The 19,729-nt window shown below is 42.5% G+C and overlaps 1 protein-coding gene across 2 annotated transcripts in view; it reads right to left on the reverse strand.

Annotated features, from left to right (window-relative positions):
* The window catches only part of SEMA3A (semaphorin 3A), a 321,151-nt gene that overhangs the window by 113,374 nt on the left and 188,048 nt on the right, over positions 1 to 19,729 (reverse strand). Inside the window, exons 5-6 of one of the 2 annotated variants that reach the window (XM_030216059.1) lie at positions 19,012 to 19,105; positions 6,327 to 6,446 (exon numbers count right to left, since the gene is read on the reverse strand). In XM_030216059.1, coding sequence (XP_030071919.1) covers positions 6,327 to 6,446; positions 19,012 to 19,105 — 214 coding nt within the window. Of the gene's footprint in view, positions 1 to 6,326; positions 6,447 to 19,011; positions 19,109 to 19,729 lie in introns of both variants that reach the window. The other variant, XM_030216058.1, reaches the window with a different exon arrangement.

Here is a 19,729-nt window from a genome sequence, read left to right on the forward strand (position 1 = left end):
AAAAGTGGAGATTGGAATCTCATTCAAGCAGACAATTTCTCTTATGAAGATGCTGGGAAGTTGCAGTGCCTATGGCAGTTTAGGAAAGAGAATGAAATATGCCATCAACAAGAAATGATTTATTACCAGCAGGATCATAGCATATCTAGATGATGTTAGAAGATCAATAATGAAATTCATAGAAAGATGGACTCAGTGTACAGAAGGAATTGGAAGTAATTATAAATCACACGGAAAACGTTGGTTCTTGCACATGGTAGAAAGACCAAAACAAATTCTACAATCCCCATCGATGGAGGGTTACCAAAAGACTTTGGAGATCAATTTCATGGCTTTCTTTATCCCCAGTTGGCCTATCTGTAGAAGATTCCTTTGTTTCAGATTCTTGGTAAATACTCTTCAGGAAATCACTCACTATAGCATTCATGACAGTCTGGAAGGCTGGTGTAATAGGACCCTTGTCCTGAGGGTTAGGTGGCTCCTTTATGAAAACTGTCAACAAAGGGTGTCAGGGTAGAATTGGAATCAGGCTAAAACACATGGTCCCTTGAGCTTGCTGGAGATTTAACTGTTTAGCAGCCTCAATGTAAAGTAAGTTCTTATGATCCATAAGGACCGTGATTAGAAATGTAGCTTCTTCCAATAACTCTCTCTAATCTTCCATTTGATTACTAGACTCTCCGATTCTCACCATCATAACTATATTGAACAGAGGAAAAATTTATAGAGGCTACAAACTAGAATGTGGATCTGACTTTTGTAACAATATAGATATTTTCCCAAATTAGGAGCCATCAGATTTCAGTATAAAAGGCTTAGCTGGGTCAGACTGACACAGGATCAGGGTCGATACAAACAAGTTCCAGACTGATGAGGGCTTGTTGGGTTTGGAGATTTTTAAGCATCCTTCAGAGTCCTTTTTCAGGTCACGGCCATGAGTAAGGCCACTACCATCAAGAACCACCAGCTCCGCCTCCCACCACCGGTTCTGGCACAGACCGTATAAGTCTGCCCAGCACTATCCCGCCTCCCAACCACCAGTCCCGCCTCCCACCACCGCCTCTGGCACAGACCGTATAAGTCTGCCCAGCACTATCCCCGCCTCCCAACCACCAGCCCCGCCTCCCACCACCGGTTCTGGCACAGACCGTATAAGTCTGCCCAGCACTATCCCCGCCTCCCACTACCGGCTCTGGCACAGACCGTATAAGTCTGCCCAGCACTATCCCCGCCTCCCAACCACTATCCAACCACTGAATAAAGCACAGTTAGTAATATCAAATCCGAAGAGCACTGAAGAGTCTTCAGTATGCATTTTTTCCTGATAGCATCACTGCATGCTTTTATCCATTTAAAACAAGCTCCTTCAACACACAGACTTCTCTTTTGTGCATGTAAATAATTTTTAAAATTATCTCCTAAATGGACTACATGTATCACCATGCATTGGAAATCATCACTAAGCAAACCTGCCCCATCAGAATTTGGGTCAGGCTTGAGCTCTGCAGGCATTGTAATACCCCATGATATGGTTATTATTGGGTCAGTAATGCTAGCTGTTTCCAGAAGCCCTGGGGGGGAGGGAGGTCCCTGCCAGAGGGCTGGAGAGTTGAGATGTCCCAGGGTGGGAGGAAGCCCAGCCCGGCCAAAGGAGTAGTGTTGAAATAAGTTGCAGAGATAAAGTGTTTTCCTTTGGAGGGGGACAGCAGGGGTGGAGTTTGGAAGACAAAAAGAATTGTGGTGAGGCACAAGAGGTCTTTGGTTGCCTGTACCCCAATCAGGACCCTTGGAATCGTTGGGGGTTCCTGGAGTGAAAGGAATAAGTTCAAGCTGAATACAGGAGAGTTGCTGCCCCTATAATTGGCAACTGAGAAAGGAGATAGTGCTTCAGGTGGATAAGGGGAATGCAGCCTAGAAGATGGACCAGGGCAGGGGAAGCCTGCTTAAGGCTGGAGTGTAGCCCTGGAAGATGCACTGCTGGAAGAAAGACAGTCTAAAGGGTCTGTGCCTGAAGGGGTTAGATTGACATCAGGAGTAACGGAAGCAGCTCTGAAGTTATGGATAAGGGGAATCCAGCCTAGAAGAAGGACCAGGGCAGGGGAAGCCTGCTTAAGACTGGAGTGTAGCCCTGGAAGATGCACTGCTGGAAGAAAGACAGTCTAAAGGGTCTGTGCCTGACGGGGTTAGATTTGCATCAGGAGTAACGGAAGCAGCTCTGAAGTTATTGCTGTCAGAATAGGATGGGTAAAGGACAGGAGCACATGTAAATATGTATATTCTGGAATGTCCCTAAAGATTGGCATGGAGTGACCAAAACTACCCTAAACAGTCTTGGATGGACAGTGCATGTACAGAATTGAAGAGTTTGATTGCCAGTTACACAAGTTCCAGTAAAGTTGGTTTGCTTTTAAATAGAACTCTTTGAGCCCGGAATGATTCTTGGCAGAGAGTGAGTATGCTGGATCTTGACAACGGTCTTGGTAACAAATCTCATAGAGTCCCAACACCCCGGATCGCTATTCCAGACCATTAACCCACTTCCAAGCTCGATTGCAGGCAAACTGGATCTATGAGTGTCGGTGTATGTGGTCTCCTGACATATCTGGTGGTAAACTGAACTTTCTGGTCCAGGTCAGGCCTGAACTAGTGAGGGCACGAGACCCGGGTTACATAATCCTCCTTGTTCAAACACCGAATTAACTTACTCAGACACAAAACATGTGACAGACAGAAAAGAAGGTAACCTTTCTGCTGCAAAAAACATTTCTCAGAGCTTACATCAGGCCACTAAAAGGTAAACTCAGAACAATCCAGGAATATAAAACATTTGACACTAAAAGGATCAAAGGAGCCTTGTACAGTGAAAGCGAGGTAAATAAAGCCTGCCTCAGTTAATTCAATTCCAAAACACTTTCAAAATGCCTTAAAAAGACTTCACAGAAATGTTTTTTTCAATGCATTACCAGTAATAATTCCACTGCGTTTTTGTCACCTTCTGATCAGTCTGACACATCAACCTCCCACCCTCGCCTTTCCCCTTTCCCTTTCACACTCACCTTGTAATGTGATTCACATGCATTTCTACCAATGTCATCTTCTGCTCTGAACTGCTCATGTTTGGGCTTGATAAAGGGAATGCCAGCTCCCAAAAGCAAGTTGGGAAAAATTAAGCTAGTCCAATACAAATGTATCACAGCTCTGTTGCTGTTGTTGAATTATTTCCTTTCTAATGCTGTTTGAAATAGAAAACATTCATCTTGAGGCATAAAAAAAAAAAAAAACGAAGCAAATGAGGCATAATGAGAAGCAGAGTTTGGTTTCCCTGTATGTTAGGGAGTGGAGGAGTAGCCTAGTGGTTAGTGCAGTGGACTTTGATCCTGGGAAACTGGGTTCAGTTCCCACTGTAGCTCCTCAAGACCTTGGGCAAGTCACTCAACCCTCCATTGCACCAGTCACAAATAAGTACCTGTATATACATGTAAACTGCTTTGAATGTATTTGCAAAAACCACAGGTGGTATATCAAGTCCCATTCCCATCTTGCCATTCTTGTCCACCTATAAGCCACCTCACACTGCAAGGCTTAAGTAATAACCTACAGATCAGTCACCTTGTTTATCTGCAACTTTGCTTCCTATTCAAATGGAAACATTAAAACATGCATCCATTTTCAAACGGGTATTGCGTTATTTGCTAGTTGGCCAAAGCGTAATTCCCTTAGGCATAGATTTTTAAAAGTTATATGGATAGTATTGAGCTATTTAAATTGCTAAATGGTCAACACAATTCATAATATTGTGGGCTGGGTTTGGGGCAGGCTGATGCAGCCTAAAAATTATCTAGACAGCGCTGGCGATAATATTCATCTGCTATGCAGATAAATTATCCCTTTGGTTTAGGCAGGCTGAATGGCAAGTGTGCTCATTAGCTAATAAATCTCTTTGTAGGGTCAAACATTGTTAAAAATTGGGGAGGAATGAAATCTTAATCTGAAAATCCTAGTTAACTGCCAAGGACATTGAACAGATGCACTCTACCGATGTTATATTTAAGGCCTTTCACATGAGCTATTTCTCTGCTCTGATTCACCTTACTCTTCATCAGTCCAAATATTAACTGGTACTAACTTGTCACTTTTTGTGTTGCTACTACCAGAGCGTGTCGTTTGACCAGCTATTCTTAATAGGTCTTTTAAAGACCAACCTACGCAATTGTACATCCAGAACAATTGTATATTTGCATTTTCACTTCAAATACAGTTTAGAAGATACCAAAGTTACCCACCAGTCATAACATTCAAGTATACGTTTGAATCTCTACACTTCAAAGAGAGCCCAGTAGACTCCCGAGGCAGGCCTGTGGTCGAAACACAGTACTGAGTTGAGTCTACAATCAAAATCTACTTGAGCATCTCAAGATCTTTGTCCCTGTCTCTTGAGTTCATTGTCAATTTCCCACTGTCCCTGTTTTCCTGGCCTGGTCTCAGCCACTGTTGCTTCAGACCCACTCAGCACAGAACATACAAATTATGTAGCCGGCAGCTGAAGAAATCCAGAGCTGCACTATTAAAAAAAGCATGGCTATTAGCAGCTTAGCATTATTACTACTACTACTATTTAGCATTTCTATAGCGCTACAAGGCGTACGCAGCGCTGCACAAACATAGAAGAAAGACAGTCCCTGCTCAAAGAGCTATGTAATAAAAGTGAGCCAAGTATAGGACAATCAAGCCATTGTGACATCACTGATGAGGTTGGCTCTTATTGGTGGCCTGAGGCATTATGACATCACAATATCACCTCTGATTACAAGAGACTACTACTACTACTACTATTTAGCATTTCTATAGCGCTACAAGGCGTACGCAGCGCTGCACAAACATAGAAGAAAGACAGTCCCTGAGCCAAGTATAGGACAATCAAGCCATTGTGACATCACTGATGAGGTTGGCTCTTATTGGTGGACTGAGGCATTATGACATCACAATATTAGCTCTGGTTACAAGAGACTACTACTACTACTACTACTATTTAGCATTTCTATAGCGCTACAAGGCGTACGCAGCACTGCACAAACATAGAAGAAAGACAGTCCCTGCTCAAAGAGCTTACAATCTAATAGATCCCACTGATACTGGCACAATGAACACGTTCAGTTCTTGAGCACGATCAGTTACGTACAAAAATGAACCATGCTCACAGTGCTGGCCTTAGCGGCAGAATGGATGGGCTAGAGTGTAAATTTTAAGGGGCTTCAACGATAGCTTCAGAACTTTTAGTAGAAGCAGAGTGCTGGGCAGACAAATCAAACTCGGGTATTATTATTATTTATTACATTTGTACCCCGCACTTTCCCACACATTGCAGGCTCAGTGCGGATTACATAGTATTTATAATTACAAAGTTAAGTAGGGTCATTCGGGTAAGCTGTCTTGAAAAGGTGGGTATACATATAAAGTATCACATACCATGTAAAATGAGTTTATCTTGTTGGGCAGACTGGATGGACCGTACAGGTCTTTATCTGCCGTCATTTACTATGTTACCACGTATGTTTACTATGTAATTTCAAGCCACAGACAGTTACATAGTAACATAGTAACATAGTAGTTGACGGCAGAAAAAGACCTGCATGGTCCATCCAGTCTGCCCAAGACAAACTCATATGTGTATACCTTACCTTTGAATTTGTACCTGTCCTTTTCAGGGCACAGACCATATAAGTCTGCCCAGCAGTATTTCCCGCCTCCCAACCACCAGTCCCGCCTCCCATCACCGGCTCTGGTATAGACCGTATAAGTCTGCCCTCCCCTATCCTCTCCTCCCAACCACCACCCCCTCTTCCCCCCAACTGCTCCGCCACCCAATTTCAACTAAGCTTCTGAGGATCCATTCCTCTGCACAGGATTCCTCTATGCATATCCCATGCATGTTTGAACTCCGTTACCGTTTTCATCTCCACCACCTCCCGCGAGAGGGCATTCCAAGGGAGATGGTGGAGATGAAAACGGTAACGGAGTTCAAACATGCGTTGTACTTCAAGTGATCAGGGAAGCTCTGGATTTTTGAGCAGGCGAGACTTAGAGGTATTATAAATTTTAAAGGGGGGGGGGGAGTGGCAGGGGGATGGACAGAAGAGGAGTGTGATTCCTGTAGTACCCCCTTATATTCATTGTTTGCCCACCCAAAGTTTCAGTACTGGTGGCACCACTGCTATCAATGCAATGTTAGAGATTTTGCAGGTTTTACTTAGGAGCTTTCTGTACTTTCAATAAAATGTAATCACTCCTTAGCACAGGGAAATGATAAAATTCATAGAGCTCCATACCATTTAACCATCTGGAGTCGTGCTGTTCAGTTCTGATTGGATGATGATGCCCCAAAGTCCGGAAAATGGCAAAATCTCTACCCATAAAGTCTGCAGCGGTTCCAGAATACAGTTCTCCATCTATGGAATGGAAAAAGATCATGGCATGAGAATATCTTACAGAGTTATGCTTTTATCTGTTATTATCAGATATTTTATTGGCATGAACTGCAGCGGGTACACCCAGAACATTTTACTGCACTTTCAGAGATTTTATAGCGATCGTCTCTAAATACTTTTCCTTATTGTTATATTTTACTAGTTAATAACAAGGACTTTAATATGCATTTGGACTTATAAAACTGCTGAGTAACTGACACAAAAACTTAAGCACTGTCTAGAAATGCCAAAGAAAGAAATGATTCCTCTTATAGAAAACTTTGTATCAACAGAATCAACCCAAAAATATCACTTGTAAGTTTCGGAGGGAAAGATCAATTTGCCTTGGTGGTAAAAACCAAAAAAACTCAACCATGAGCCATAACTTTCATTATTCTGTATAGAATGTTAATTGAGGGGTTTAGATGTAATTTTCAGGCTTGTGCATTTTGTAGCTTTATACAGTGTGAGTGATGGTAACTCTAGGTGTTCTCTTGATGTGGATTAGATTTAAGGTTTGTGTTTTCTTTTTTTACATTATTATAGGGTCTCTTTTACAAAGCTGTGCTGCTGATTCTCACTGCAGCAAATGAAAGGAAGCCCATTCAATTCCTATGGGCTTCCTCTCATTTGCCAAGCATTTAAAAATTCTAAAAAGAAATGATTCTTCTTATAGAAAACGTTTATAAACAGAATCAGTGCAAAAGATCTCACTTGTAAGTTTCAGAGGGAAAGATCAATTTACCTTGTGGTCAAAGAACAACCATGAACCATAACTTTCATTACTCTAGAAATGTGTGGACATACGAATACAGTAAATATTAACACAAACAGATACTGAAAAGCATTTTTGATCAAGAGCCAAAGCTAACTGTAGAATTGCTGTATTTTTTAAAAATTCAGCCCAGTTAACAGATACTACTTTGTAGTAACCACGAGCTGCCATGAGAGGTCACGGCAGCCATTTCTAAAGGCCCACCGCAAGGAGCAGGAATGAGGAGGTTTCCCTCCTGGCTCCAACGACTTCCACAGACCAGAGACAAAGACTTCAGGTAGGCCCAAGGGGACCTACCTAGATCAGGGGTAGGGTGTTTGAGTGTGTGGGGGCCTCGTTCTGGGGGAGAAGAGGGGCTTTAGGTATAACGGGTTGGGGAAGGGGGTAGGAGGGAGGGGGCTCTTTGCTGAGGCAGGAAGGGGATCGGAGGGGGGTGCTTTCAAGGCCAACAATATTTACACAGGAACCAACTGATATTCAGCTGGGGATGCATGCGAGCCCCAGATGAATATCGGCCAGTACCTGCATAAGCTCCAGTGGCCATTCCCATGACATTTACACCCCAATATTCAGTGCTGGTGCCCGGATATGGCCAGGAACTGAACACTGGGGGCTAATCTAGGCAGTGACAGTCAGCATTAAAAAAAAACACACACACACACAATCACCGACTGAGTATTTTTGGCTGGATGAAGGTTGGAAGGGAGGCATGAGAGACCAGATAAAGGCTGGAGGGGGGCATGAGAGACCAGCTGAAGGTAAGGCATGAAAGAGACTGACTGGGTGAAGGCTGGAGAGAGGCATGAGAGAGTGACCGAGTTAAGGCTAGGAGATGGCATGAGAGATTGAAAGGGTTAAGGCTGGGGAGGGTATGAAAGAGACTGACCAGAAGAAGACTGGAGGGGGGGCATAAGAGAGAGAGAAAGAGAGATAGAAAGATTGATAGGGATCTAAGCCATGGTGAAATGCGAAACAAAGAGGCAGTTGCCTCTTTGCTTTACCTATCAAGGCAGTGCTGTCACACACCTGATAGTGTGCATTGGGAAGGGAGACTGCTGGCTCTGCCAGTAACTTTGCAAAGGCATCTTGAGGAGCTGATTTACTAAAAAATTTTTGCTCAGGGATACAGAAAAGGTAAATAGTCTTAGTAAATCAGTTTCTTAAAGAGGTACTGCTGATCTGGCAGGAGATTCCCATCCCTCTCCTCCCCATCCCCTAAGAAAAAATAAAATTCACTGCAGACAATGTTGGAGGTATGGGGAAGGAGACCAGAGAGAGGTCACCTAGATTTAATGAAAATTTGTTGAGGCCTGAACTAGATAACTTGTCACTCTGTCCATGCACCACCCCAGAACTATCTGGACAGTGCCAAGGAGGTCTGTAGGGACATTCAGCATTTATCTGAAAAAATGGCTGCTTTTATCCAGATAAATGTTGGGGTGTCCCTACGTTTTTTTATGCAGAGTGTAACCAGGCCTTGACATCTTTTCCTCCATATATATGTTTCCTCCATAGCTTGATGGATAGAGGATGTTCAGAGTGGAGTTTTGCCTTATTTTTTTTCTTTGTTGTTGTACGTGTGGATTTTATTTAAAGAACAGAGTGTCGATAATTGAGACTACTTCTCTGAAAAACACTGAGGCATGAAAAAAAATAATTGGAGAAAGACTTGAAAGATGTAATGTGTGTGGGGGCTAGGGGGAGGGGAGGGTTTGGATTTGAATACAACCAGGGCAAGGATTAGAAGGGAATGGATCGGTTTTACCCTTCAGGAGATGCAATCAGAATTAAACCACACAACACAGCATTAACTATTTATCTTTTGCATTTCTTGGCATTTTCACCTTGGTTTTGAAGAAACACTTAATTATAGTGCTTGTCAGGCAATTAACATTCAGCTGGGACTGTGAACAACTTTCAACCTGTCTCAAGTGGAAACCACTTTACTGCTTCTCTTAACCTTTCTGCAACCTTGCCTCTCTCTTCTTGTCATCCAGTCCCAAGAGAGGCAGGATAAATCAATATCAATAAAAAAAAAACAAGGGCAAAGAGGAATCATTTTGTGTCTTCTCCGTACAAAAATGAAAAGGTCAACCATGAAGATTCCAATGGAATGTATAATCATTAGATGATTTTTAGTAAATGCTAATACCCCCCCCCCCCCCCCCCAATTAAATGCATGACTTACTGGCTGTTTCATTAATACAAATATACCAAATGTAATCCTAGTGTTCCAGACACATCATGGACATGTCTAGTTGCAGTTGCTCATTGACTACAAGAACATCATCTCATTTTGAATCAGCCTAAGCCCACTATATACTGGACCATCGGTTTGCCTCAACCTCCTTTGCTTCCAGTATTGCTGGATAGTCCAGTTGTACCAGTATCATCATTTAGGTATTTTGGGGGTACTGATCGATCTGCTTTACCTTTTGAGTTGCATATTTATAATGTTGTCCAAGCTAGTTTATACAATTTGTGTCAATTATGTATAGTGTGGAGTTATTTTACTGCAAATGTCTTGAAGATTCTTTTATATGGATATGTATTGCTCAAATTGGACTATTGTAATATAGTCTATATGGGAGTTCCAGCGTACCATTAAAGTGTCTTCAGATGTTGGAGAACACAGCTGCTTGTTTTTATATCATGCCTTTAATTCGACCATGTCCGACCTTTATTGGTTCATCTACATTGGTTACCTCTTTTGTTTAGGTTCCAATGTAAAATATTGCTTTTGACCTTTCAAGTTTCTAGTTTATTAAGGACTTTCTATCCTGCCCAATAGAACAAGCTATCTGGGTGGCTTACAATCTGTAAAACAGGAGAGAGGAGAGAAGAGAAGATGATATACAAAGAGACATTTTGAATACAATACGTAGAGAGTTGTGGTAGCCGTGTTAGTCCACTTTTAAAGGTAATCAATAGAAATCAAACAAAATAAAACATGGAAAAGAAAATAAGATGATACCTTTTTTATTGGACATAATACATTTCTTGATAAGCTTTTGAAGGTTGCCCTTCTTCGTCAGATCGGAAATAAGCAAATGTGGTAGATGACAGTATATGTAAGTGAAACATCAAAGCATTTCAGTGACCATCTAACAGGATGGGGGTGGGTAGGTGAAAGATATGCATGGAAACATCAAAGCATTTCAGTGAATGGGAAAGGGGGGAGAACTCCATTTTGTATAGGAAGGTGGGGGAAGGTCAGTACAATAGGAGGGGAGAACTGTTAGTCGGAGTCATATAGCCTTGTGATGGATTAGGCATAAGTGTCTTTGAAAAGAAAAGCCCTTAGCTCTGTTTTAAAATGAGAGATGGAGGGGATTTGGCAAAGTATTCCATAGCTTTGGCCCTTGATAACAGAACATTGTATATCTACTGTGTTCATGTATGATTGTGCAGTGAATTGGGACTACTAGAAGATTTGGCTGTGACGATCTTTAAAGCGGTCCATGAATGTTCTCCTAGTTATTTGGCCTTCTTGATTACTTGATATGTTCCATCCCATGCATTGTGTTCCCTTGATGAATGACGTTTGGTCCTCCTGTCTCTCTTTAGCACAGCTTGAGTTGACATGAAAGAATGCCAACTATTTTTTGGTGCCCTATTTATGGAATAGTTTTCCAAAACCTTTGAGAGAACAGGAATCCCTTTACAATTTAAATCCCTTTTAAAAACTCTTTTTTTTAAATTAGCTTATCAGGATTAGGAGCTGAGGTTCTATTGATGGTTAGGAGTGCCTACATGTGTTGTTTTACCTATACATATTTTCCTTCTGTATTCTTTTTTTCTCTCGCTTTGTGTGTGGCTCCTTGATTTTTTTCCGATCTAATATTCTAGTTCATTTACTGTTCTGATATTTGATTTGTATTGCAATAATAGTGGTATATCAAGAATAAATACTTACACATGTTCACTAATCCAAAAATATTCAGATCGCTTTCTCACAGGAAATCAGCAACAAGACACCCCAAAGAGCAAATGTTTCATTTCTAATACTTATTTAGCTACAGGATTAGCCCTGGATTTAACCATTGAGCAAAATAAGCATGTGCTTAGGCCGCCAGGACAAGGGTTTTTCCCCCTAGTTATCATGACCTTAACTCTTTCACTGCCACCTGCCACGCCCATTATCCAACACAAATTTCTGTGTTTTTGTAATCATTATAAATATATATATGATGTTTTGTTTCATACATTAATGATATTTCTCAGCACTTATTGAGTCAATGTCTTGTCATTTAAGCAATACCTTGAGTATTGTGTTCAATTCTGGTCGCCGCATCTCAAGAAAGATATAGTAGAATTGGAAAAGGTGCAGCGAAGGGCGACTAAAATGATAGCGGGGATGGGACGACTTCCCTATGAAGAAAGACTAAGGAGGCTACGGCTTTTCAGCTTGGAGACGAGACAGCTGAGGGGAGACATGATAGATGTATATAAAATATTGAGTGGAGTGGAACAGGTGGATGTGAAGCGTCTGTTCACGCTTTCCAAAAATACTAGGACTAGGGGGCATGCGATGAAACTACAGTGTAGTAAATTTAAAACAAATCGGAGAAAATATTTCTTCACCCAACGCGTAATTAAACTCTAGAATTCGTTGCCGGAGAACGTGGTGAAGGCGGTTAGCTTGGCAGAGTTTAAAAAGGGGCTAGACGGTTTCCTAAAGGACAAATCCATAAACTGCTACTAAATGGACTTGGGAAAAATCCACAATTCCAGGAATAACATGTATAGAATGTTTGTACATTTGGGAAGCTTGCCAGATGCCCTTGGCCTGGATTGGCCGCTGTCGTGGATAGGATGCTGGGCTCGATGGACCCTTGGTCTTTTCCCAGTGTAGCATTACTTATGTACTTATGTCCTTAGGCTTCAGTTGGCCTTAATCTGGTCCTGCACATGATCCTAGACTTAAAAATTATAAATGAATCACAACTGTTTCAACTACTTCTGACAATAACGACCGCTTTTCTCATGGTAGAATTCCACATATGGACCAACTTCAATGCTAGAATAAAAGAGGGTGGCCACTGTTATTGACATTTTCTATAACTGCTAGAGTTTAAGGTAGGGTAGACCAGAGTTATATGCAGAGGAGAATGAATGAGGATCACCAGATTATGGTGCTCATTTTCAAAGCAAATACACGTCTCAAAGTGTATAAAAAAACTCAAAAAACATCTGATAAAAACATTCAAATCAGAATTTGGATGTTTCACACTACAGTTCATTCTAATAGCAAGGGGACGTGCTTTGGGTTGACTAGGGTTACCATATGTATGGTTTTACCTGGACATGTCCTCTTTTTGAGGACATGGCCGGGCAACCAGATGGGTTTTGCCAGCCTGCCCATTTGTCCGGATTTGCGGGTTGACTAGGGAGGGCCTAAAATAGGACATCCAACAGCGATTTTTGAACGGGAAGAAACGTTCATATCTAGAAGAATTTTTTTTCTTAATCTAGACCTGTTTCAGTCACATCCAAGTTGCAAAAAGGGACTCTGATTGAGCACGTGACCACTGGATAGATTACGGCATGACCCCTCTTTAATCCCCCAGGGGCTGCTGTCCCACTCCCTCTCTCCTGAAAGTGAAACCAAAAAGGAAAACCAGGCTCTGTGTGAGCTGCAGCTATTATGGCCATTCTGAACAAAGCAGGTCTGAGGAGTAGCTAGTGGTAAATGCAGTGGCCTGTAAACCAAGGGACCAAGGTACAAATCCCACTGTCACTATTCATTAATTTAAATTCTGAGGCTCCCTGCAGGAACAGAAAAATACTTACTGTATCTAAAGATATAGGACATCTATAAGCCTGAAGGGTACAGTAGGTATTTTTCTGTTCCTGGAGGGATCAAATTTAAAAAAAAAAAAAAAACAACGAAATTTACAGTGGCATCTGAATCCTGAACTAACCACTAGGCTACTCCTCTGTTCTACAAGGATATCTGTGAGAGCATCTTCTTAAGATTGCTGCCAGAGAGACATCCCTGTGCCTTGTTTTCCCCCCATTTATAAACTATTCAGTTTGTAAAATGGTTGTTCAGAATGGTTGTCTCCAACATATGGACATCCTTTTCAAGGCAATCTGGATGTCTTTCTTGTTCGAAAATGGCAGTGAGATGGATGGGGTTTTTTGAATGTTATGAGCAGGAATGTCCCAATTCTGACCTGGAAGTTCTTACGAAAATGCCCCTCCACCTTATCAGGGAAATAGTGTGATCTGTGGTTATAACGAGAATCCATAGCTAATCCATAGCTTAACTATAACACTCCACCCTGACTCTGAATGACATCCTTCTATAACTGTTTGCTTAATTCTTTTTATAACATCCTGATCTATCTGTAACACCAATTGTATCTTTTACCCTGTAATGGCGATGCCATAACAGATCTTTGTAAGCCACATTGAGCCTGCAGATAGGTGGGGAAATGTGGGATACAAGTGCAATAAATAAATAAATAAAATAACCCAGGACCATGAGCCACGACTATTAGCCCAAGTGTGACCTTGGGTAATTTCATTACCTCCTTGTGTCTCATTTAAGTGTTAAACAAACAATAATGTTTTATTTGGTCCCCTCTTTCCAAGAAATGTAATGTGCATGCTTGGTATTCCCTTTCTTTTTTTTTTTCTTTTGTAGACCGCTTTGCTTTGATTACAAGAAAGGCAGTTAATATGTTCATCTCCCATCACTTCCCGCTTTCCCCATGCCTGAATTATGGTCTGCAAGGTGCCAAGACTTTATTATTGCTATATTATAAAGGGAACTGTATTAGAATTTTGTTTACATGAAGTGCTAAAACCTGTTGTTTGTTTATATATAACATAACGAAAATTAATCCCTTTCTTTCTATGCACACACACCTTATCCATGAGCTCATCACCTTCAAAGAGTGGAAAAAGGACTCGAATGACGAACATAAGAAGCAACATAAGCCATGGCAAGTCACATGAAAAAGCATTGACAAAGAAAGCTAAGAGAGAATATAAAGAGAAACTTGCCACAGAGGCTAAAACGCACAGTAACAACTTTTCAGGTACATCAGAGGCATAAAGCCAACGAGGGAATCCGTGGGACCGTTAGATCATGAAGGAGCGAAAGGGGTGCTCAGGGAGGACAAGGTCTTAGCGGAGAAACTGAATGAATACTTTGCTTTGGTCTTTACAGAGGAAGATGTAAAAGATCTGCCTGTACCAGAAATGGTTTTCAAGGGTGATGATGCAGAGGAACTGAAAGAAATCTCGATGAACCTGGAAGATGTACTGAGCCAAACTGACAAATTAATGAGTAGTAAATCACCTGGAAAGTATGGAATACACCTAAGGGTACTCAAAGAACTCAAGCAGTAATATGCAACCTGTCATTAAAATCATCCATAGTATCTGAATATTGGAGGGTGGCCAATGTGACGCCGATTTTTATAAGGGTTCTGGGGTGATCTGGGAAATTACAGACTGGTAAGCCTGATGTCAGTGCCCGGCAAAATAGTGGAAACTATTATAAAGAATACAATTACAGAACAAGTGGTTTAATGGGACAGAGTCAGCATGGGTTCAGCCAAGGGAAGTCTTGCCTCACCAATTTGCTTCATTTCTATGAAGACATGAATAAACATGGGATAAAGGTGAGCCCGTTAATGTAGTGTATCTAGATTTTCAGAAAGCATTAAAGTTCCTCATGAGAGACTTCTGAGAAAATTAAAGAGTCATGGGATAGAAGGCAGTGTTCTGGTGGGAGTTTAGGAATTGGTTATTGGACAGAAAACAGAGGGTAGGGTTAAAGGTCATTTCTCTCAATGGATCACAAGTAGTAGCAGTGGGATTTGAACCAGCCACCTCAGGATTGCAAGACCAGTGCTCTAACCACTAGGCCACTCCTCCACTCCACTCCACTCCCTTGAAATTTGGCCATCCCTGTGGGGGGGGGGGGGGGAGCGTTCAGGACAAATGTTTGAAAGAAGGACGTCCACGCCTTCGCTATGCCTCCGCTGGCACACACACATACCTCCCTCCCCAGGGACCTGCATACTACTGTGATGGACCTGAGCATGACATTTCAGGCTGGCAAAAAAAGTTTTTAAAGTTGTTTTTTTCAGAGTGGGAGGGGGTTAGTGACCACTGGGGGAGTCAGAGGAGGTCATTCCTGATTCCCTCCGGTGGTCATCTGGTCAGTTCGGGCACCTTGTTGAGGCTTGGTCATAAGAAAAACTGGACCAAGTAAAGTTGCCCAAGTGCTCGTCAGGGACACCCTTGTTTTTTCCATTATCGCTAGAGGACACCCATCTGTTAGGCACGCCCCAGTCCCGCCTTCGCTACTCCTCTGACACACCCCAGGGAACTTTGGTCATCCCTGCGACAGGAAGCAGTTGGGGATGCCCAAAATTGGCTTTCGATTATGCCGATTTGGGCGACCCTGAGAGAAGGACGTCCATCTCCCGATTTGTGTCGAAAGAAGGGCGTCCTTCTCTTTCGAAAATAAGCCTGTGAGCATCCAAATGGCAGATGACATTTAATGTGGACAAATGCAAGGTGATGCACATTGGAAAGAACAATCCAAATCATAACTACCTAACGGTAGGGTTCACCTTGGGGGTCAGCGCTCAAGAAAAAGATCTGGGTGTCGCCGTAGATAATACGCTGAAATCTTCTGCTCAGTGTTTGGTGATGCTAGGAATTATTATGAAAGGGATGGCGACTAAGACTGAAAATACTATAATGACTCTGTATCACTCTATGGTGTAACCGTACCTTGAGTATTGTGTTCAGTTCTGGTCACTGTACGTCAAAAAAGATATAGCGGAATTAAAAAGGGTTCAAAGAAGAGCAACCAAAGTGATAAAGAAGATGGAACTCCTCTCATATAAGGAAATGCTAAAGAGGTTAAGGCTCTTCAGCTTGGAAAAGAGATGGATGAGGCGAGATATAATTCAGGTCTGCAAAATCTTGAGTAGTGTAGAACGAGTAGAAGTAAATTGAATTTTTACTCTTTCCTGGAAACAGGATACTGTTCTTATCCAGCAGCTTCTTTCTAGCACCTAAACATTTTTAGTGCACACAAACTGCATGTATGCACACATACCTACAAATTGATTGTGCGCATTTTTAACTTCTTACAAGTATATAACCCACACCTTTAAAAAAAATCCTAATAGGTCAACTGAACATGAAAATACCCTAAAATAGGTTAAAAAAAATTTTAAAGAAATAATAACCTACTTTTCTAAAATTCTACAGCAAATCACAAAGATATTGCTGTCTTCCTTTCAAATCTACCTCTTCAAAAACTATATGAATAAATATCAACAAAACTCTACAGTTTTGGCAGAGTTTAAAAAGGGGTTGGACGGTTTCTTAAAGGACAAGTCCATAGACCGCTACTAAACGGACTTGGGAAAAATCCACAATTTTGGGAATAACTTGTACAAAATGTTTGTACGTTTGGCTAGCTTGCCAGGTGCCCTTGACCTGGATTGGCCGCTGTCGGGGACAGGATGCTGAGCTCGATGGACCTTTGGTCTTTTCTCAGTATGGCATTACTTATGTACTTATGTACAGTTGAACACAAAACCTACCACTGCCTTTTCCACTTCAAATCTATCTCTCCACATTGCATAACACTATTGTAACTCTACCAAAATGTAAATTGTAAGCCACTTTGAATCAAAACTTGTTTCTGAATAATAGTGGGAAACAATAATGCATAAATAACATAAGTTAATGGGCATAAGCCACTCCGCTGGCCTTGCCGTGCCCCCAGCTGAGGCCAGAAGGAACAGTGGCCTTGCTCTCATTCCCAGAGTTCCACCCTCAGGGATCCACTAGACACAATAGTTGGCTCCTGACATGCTTTATGTAGAGGACTTTCCCTGGGGCTGTCTCTTTCCCATTTATAGTGTGCTGCTGGCATTCCCTGTCATACGGAGATTGCAAAGGTCAGGAAAGGCACATTTTTGTGATTTTTTCCCCCCCCCCATTAATATTTAAAGGTGAAACCATTTATGGAAGCAGGTTTAGCATTTTTCTACCAGGAACTAAAGATGAGATTTCAGAGTTTACACTTTAGCCACAACTCAGAATATTTCCCTGTGTAGTTCCTTTGCATATGTGAGGTCTGGAATAAAGATCCCAGAAAACTAGGAGCCCATTTCATCCAACTCACTTATTGGGCTACATTCTATTTCTGCGACTAAAAAAATCAGCGCCCAAAAAGATAGGCCTAGGCATATTCTATAAACTACGCCTAAAGTTAGGAGTGGTGGAGACAGACCTCCTGAATACCCTATAGCTCCTTCCCTCCCCTAATGATTCCCTATGCATATATTTGTACATGAACCTGCAGACTGACAGACAAATGGTGCCTCAACAATACTTGAAATCTACTAAAGTTAAATATCACTAAAAATCGATAGATTTACAAAACGAAAGCCAGCCAGTAAATACGTAGGCACCAGCGCATTGATTCAAAAGAAAAGCCACCTGAATAAAAGTGTGCTGGCACTTCCTGTATTAACAGAGCAAACCCAGGAAGTCCCGAGTAAGAAGTCAGGACACTCTTTGGGATGCTTTTACTAAGCTGCGTTAGTAGGGTTACTATATTTTGCCCCCCAAAAAGGAGGGCACATGCCCCGCCCCCACCACACACCCACCCCACCCCTGTCACACTTTCACTCTGTCCCCTGTCACACTTTTCCCTCCCCCCTGTCACACACCCCGTCACTCCCCCTCCCCATCACCCTCCTCCCCTTACCTTACTACTGCCCTGGTGGTCTAGTGACCTCTTCGGGGCAGAAAAGAGCCCCCTCTTTCCTGCCTGGAGCGCTGCCCTGCATGCATCCTTCCTGTAGCCGATCTCGGCGCTGATTCAAAATTGCTGCCAAGAGTTGAAATCTCGTGATGTCACTTCAACTCTCGGCGGCCATTTTGAATCGGCGCCGAGATCAGCAGACCACTAGACCACCAGGGTATTAGTAAGGTAAGGGGAGGAGGGTGAAGGGGAGGGGGAGTGATGGGGTGTGTGACAGGGGGGAGGGGAAATGTGATAGGGGCAGAGGGAGGGCGTGAAAGGGGGCTCTTTCCTGCCCCGAAGGTGGAAGAGGTCACTAGACCACCAGGGCAGTAGTAAGGGGAGGGGAGGCTAGCAATCTGCCCGTTTGTCTGGATTTCTGGACAAACGGGCAGGCTGGCGGGCAGGCTGTCCTATAGGACAGCCCGCCCACCAGCCTGCCCGTTTGTCCAGAAATCCGGACAAACAGGCTGATTGGCAAAACCCACCTGGTTGCCCGGACATGTCCTCAAAAAGAGGACATGTCCGGGTAAATTCGGACATATGATAACCCTACGTGTAAGCATCTACACGTGCCCAACATGCACCGAAACGGAGATACCGCATGGCTACCGAGTGGCTCTTGCAGTAATTTCATTTTTGGCATGCGGCTGATATGCGTGGCTGAAAAAATAATCTTTATTTTCTTCTGCGCGTATCAGATGCATTACTGCCTGGTTACCAAGTGAGACTTTACCGCTAGGTCAATGGCTGGTGGTAAGGTCTCAGACTCAAAATAGACGTGTGGCAATTTTCATTTTGCCACACGTCCATTTTCGGCAAAAATTTTTAAAAAGGCCTTTTTTACAGGTGCGCTGAAAAATGATTCTGCGCACATCTAAAACCCACGCCTACACTACCGCAGGCCATTTTTCAGCGCACCTTAGTAAAAGGACCCCCTTGGTTGCTGCGGGTCATATTAACTTGAAACTACTCACCAATTAACAGCGAAGCTGTCAGCAGTCTGGGGTCATAGGGGCTCTTCCCTCTGCCGTTCTCAAAATGTGACTCATGTAACTTAAAAAGCTTGTCCTGCTGATAGAAGAAGAGAAGGATGCGTTGGTTTCAGGCAGACATCAACCTTACAACAGTCCTGAACTAGAGTCAGTTATACACGCCTACAGGCAGGAGAGAACTCATCTTTTCTGAAAGTAAGCTGTTAAATTTTAGTTACTTAAATAAAAAATGCAAACCAAAAACAAAAGAAGGTGCCTCTCCCCCACCTACACAAGCAGTACCGACCCTTCTTCTGGCCATTTTCATACGTACACACTCCTGAAAACGAAGAACGCAGTTTGATAGATTTTGAACTGGTAGGTTAAGATGGCATTTGATTTTGCCGTCCTCTTGGAAACACAGCTAATATTTCATTGAATTAACCACAAAACCAGAAATGCATAAGTGCAAAGTACTATAGGTAATCATGTATTTATTACTGTGGCTCCTTCTAACTCTGGCCAAGTCACTTAACCCTCCAGTGCCTTCCTTTCCTCTACCTCCACGTCTATTATCTTTCTCTCCCTCTTTTCCCTTCTTCCCTCTCATTGTCCACCGCCTCAGTCATAGCTTTCATCAGTGGCCCCTCCATTTCTGCTCACGGGTCTGCAGCTCAGTCCCTGACCCCCACCCAGGGATCAGCATCTGCCCCTCTCAATC

Source organism: Microcaecilia unicolor, chromosome 10 (assembly GCF_901765095.1).
Source record: "Microcaecilia unicolor chromosome 10, aMicUni1.1, whole genome shotgun sequence".
Lineage (NCBI taxonomy): Eukaryota > Metazoa > Chordata > Amphibia > Gymnophiona > Siphonopidae > Microcaecilia > Microcaecilia unicolor.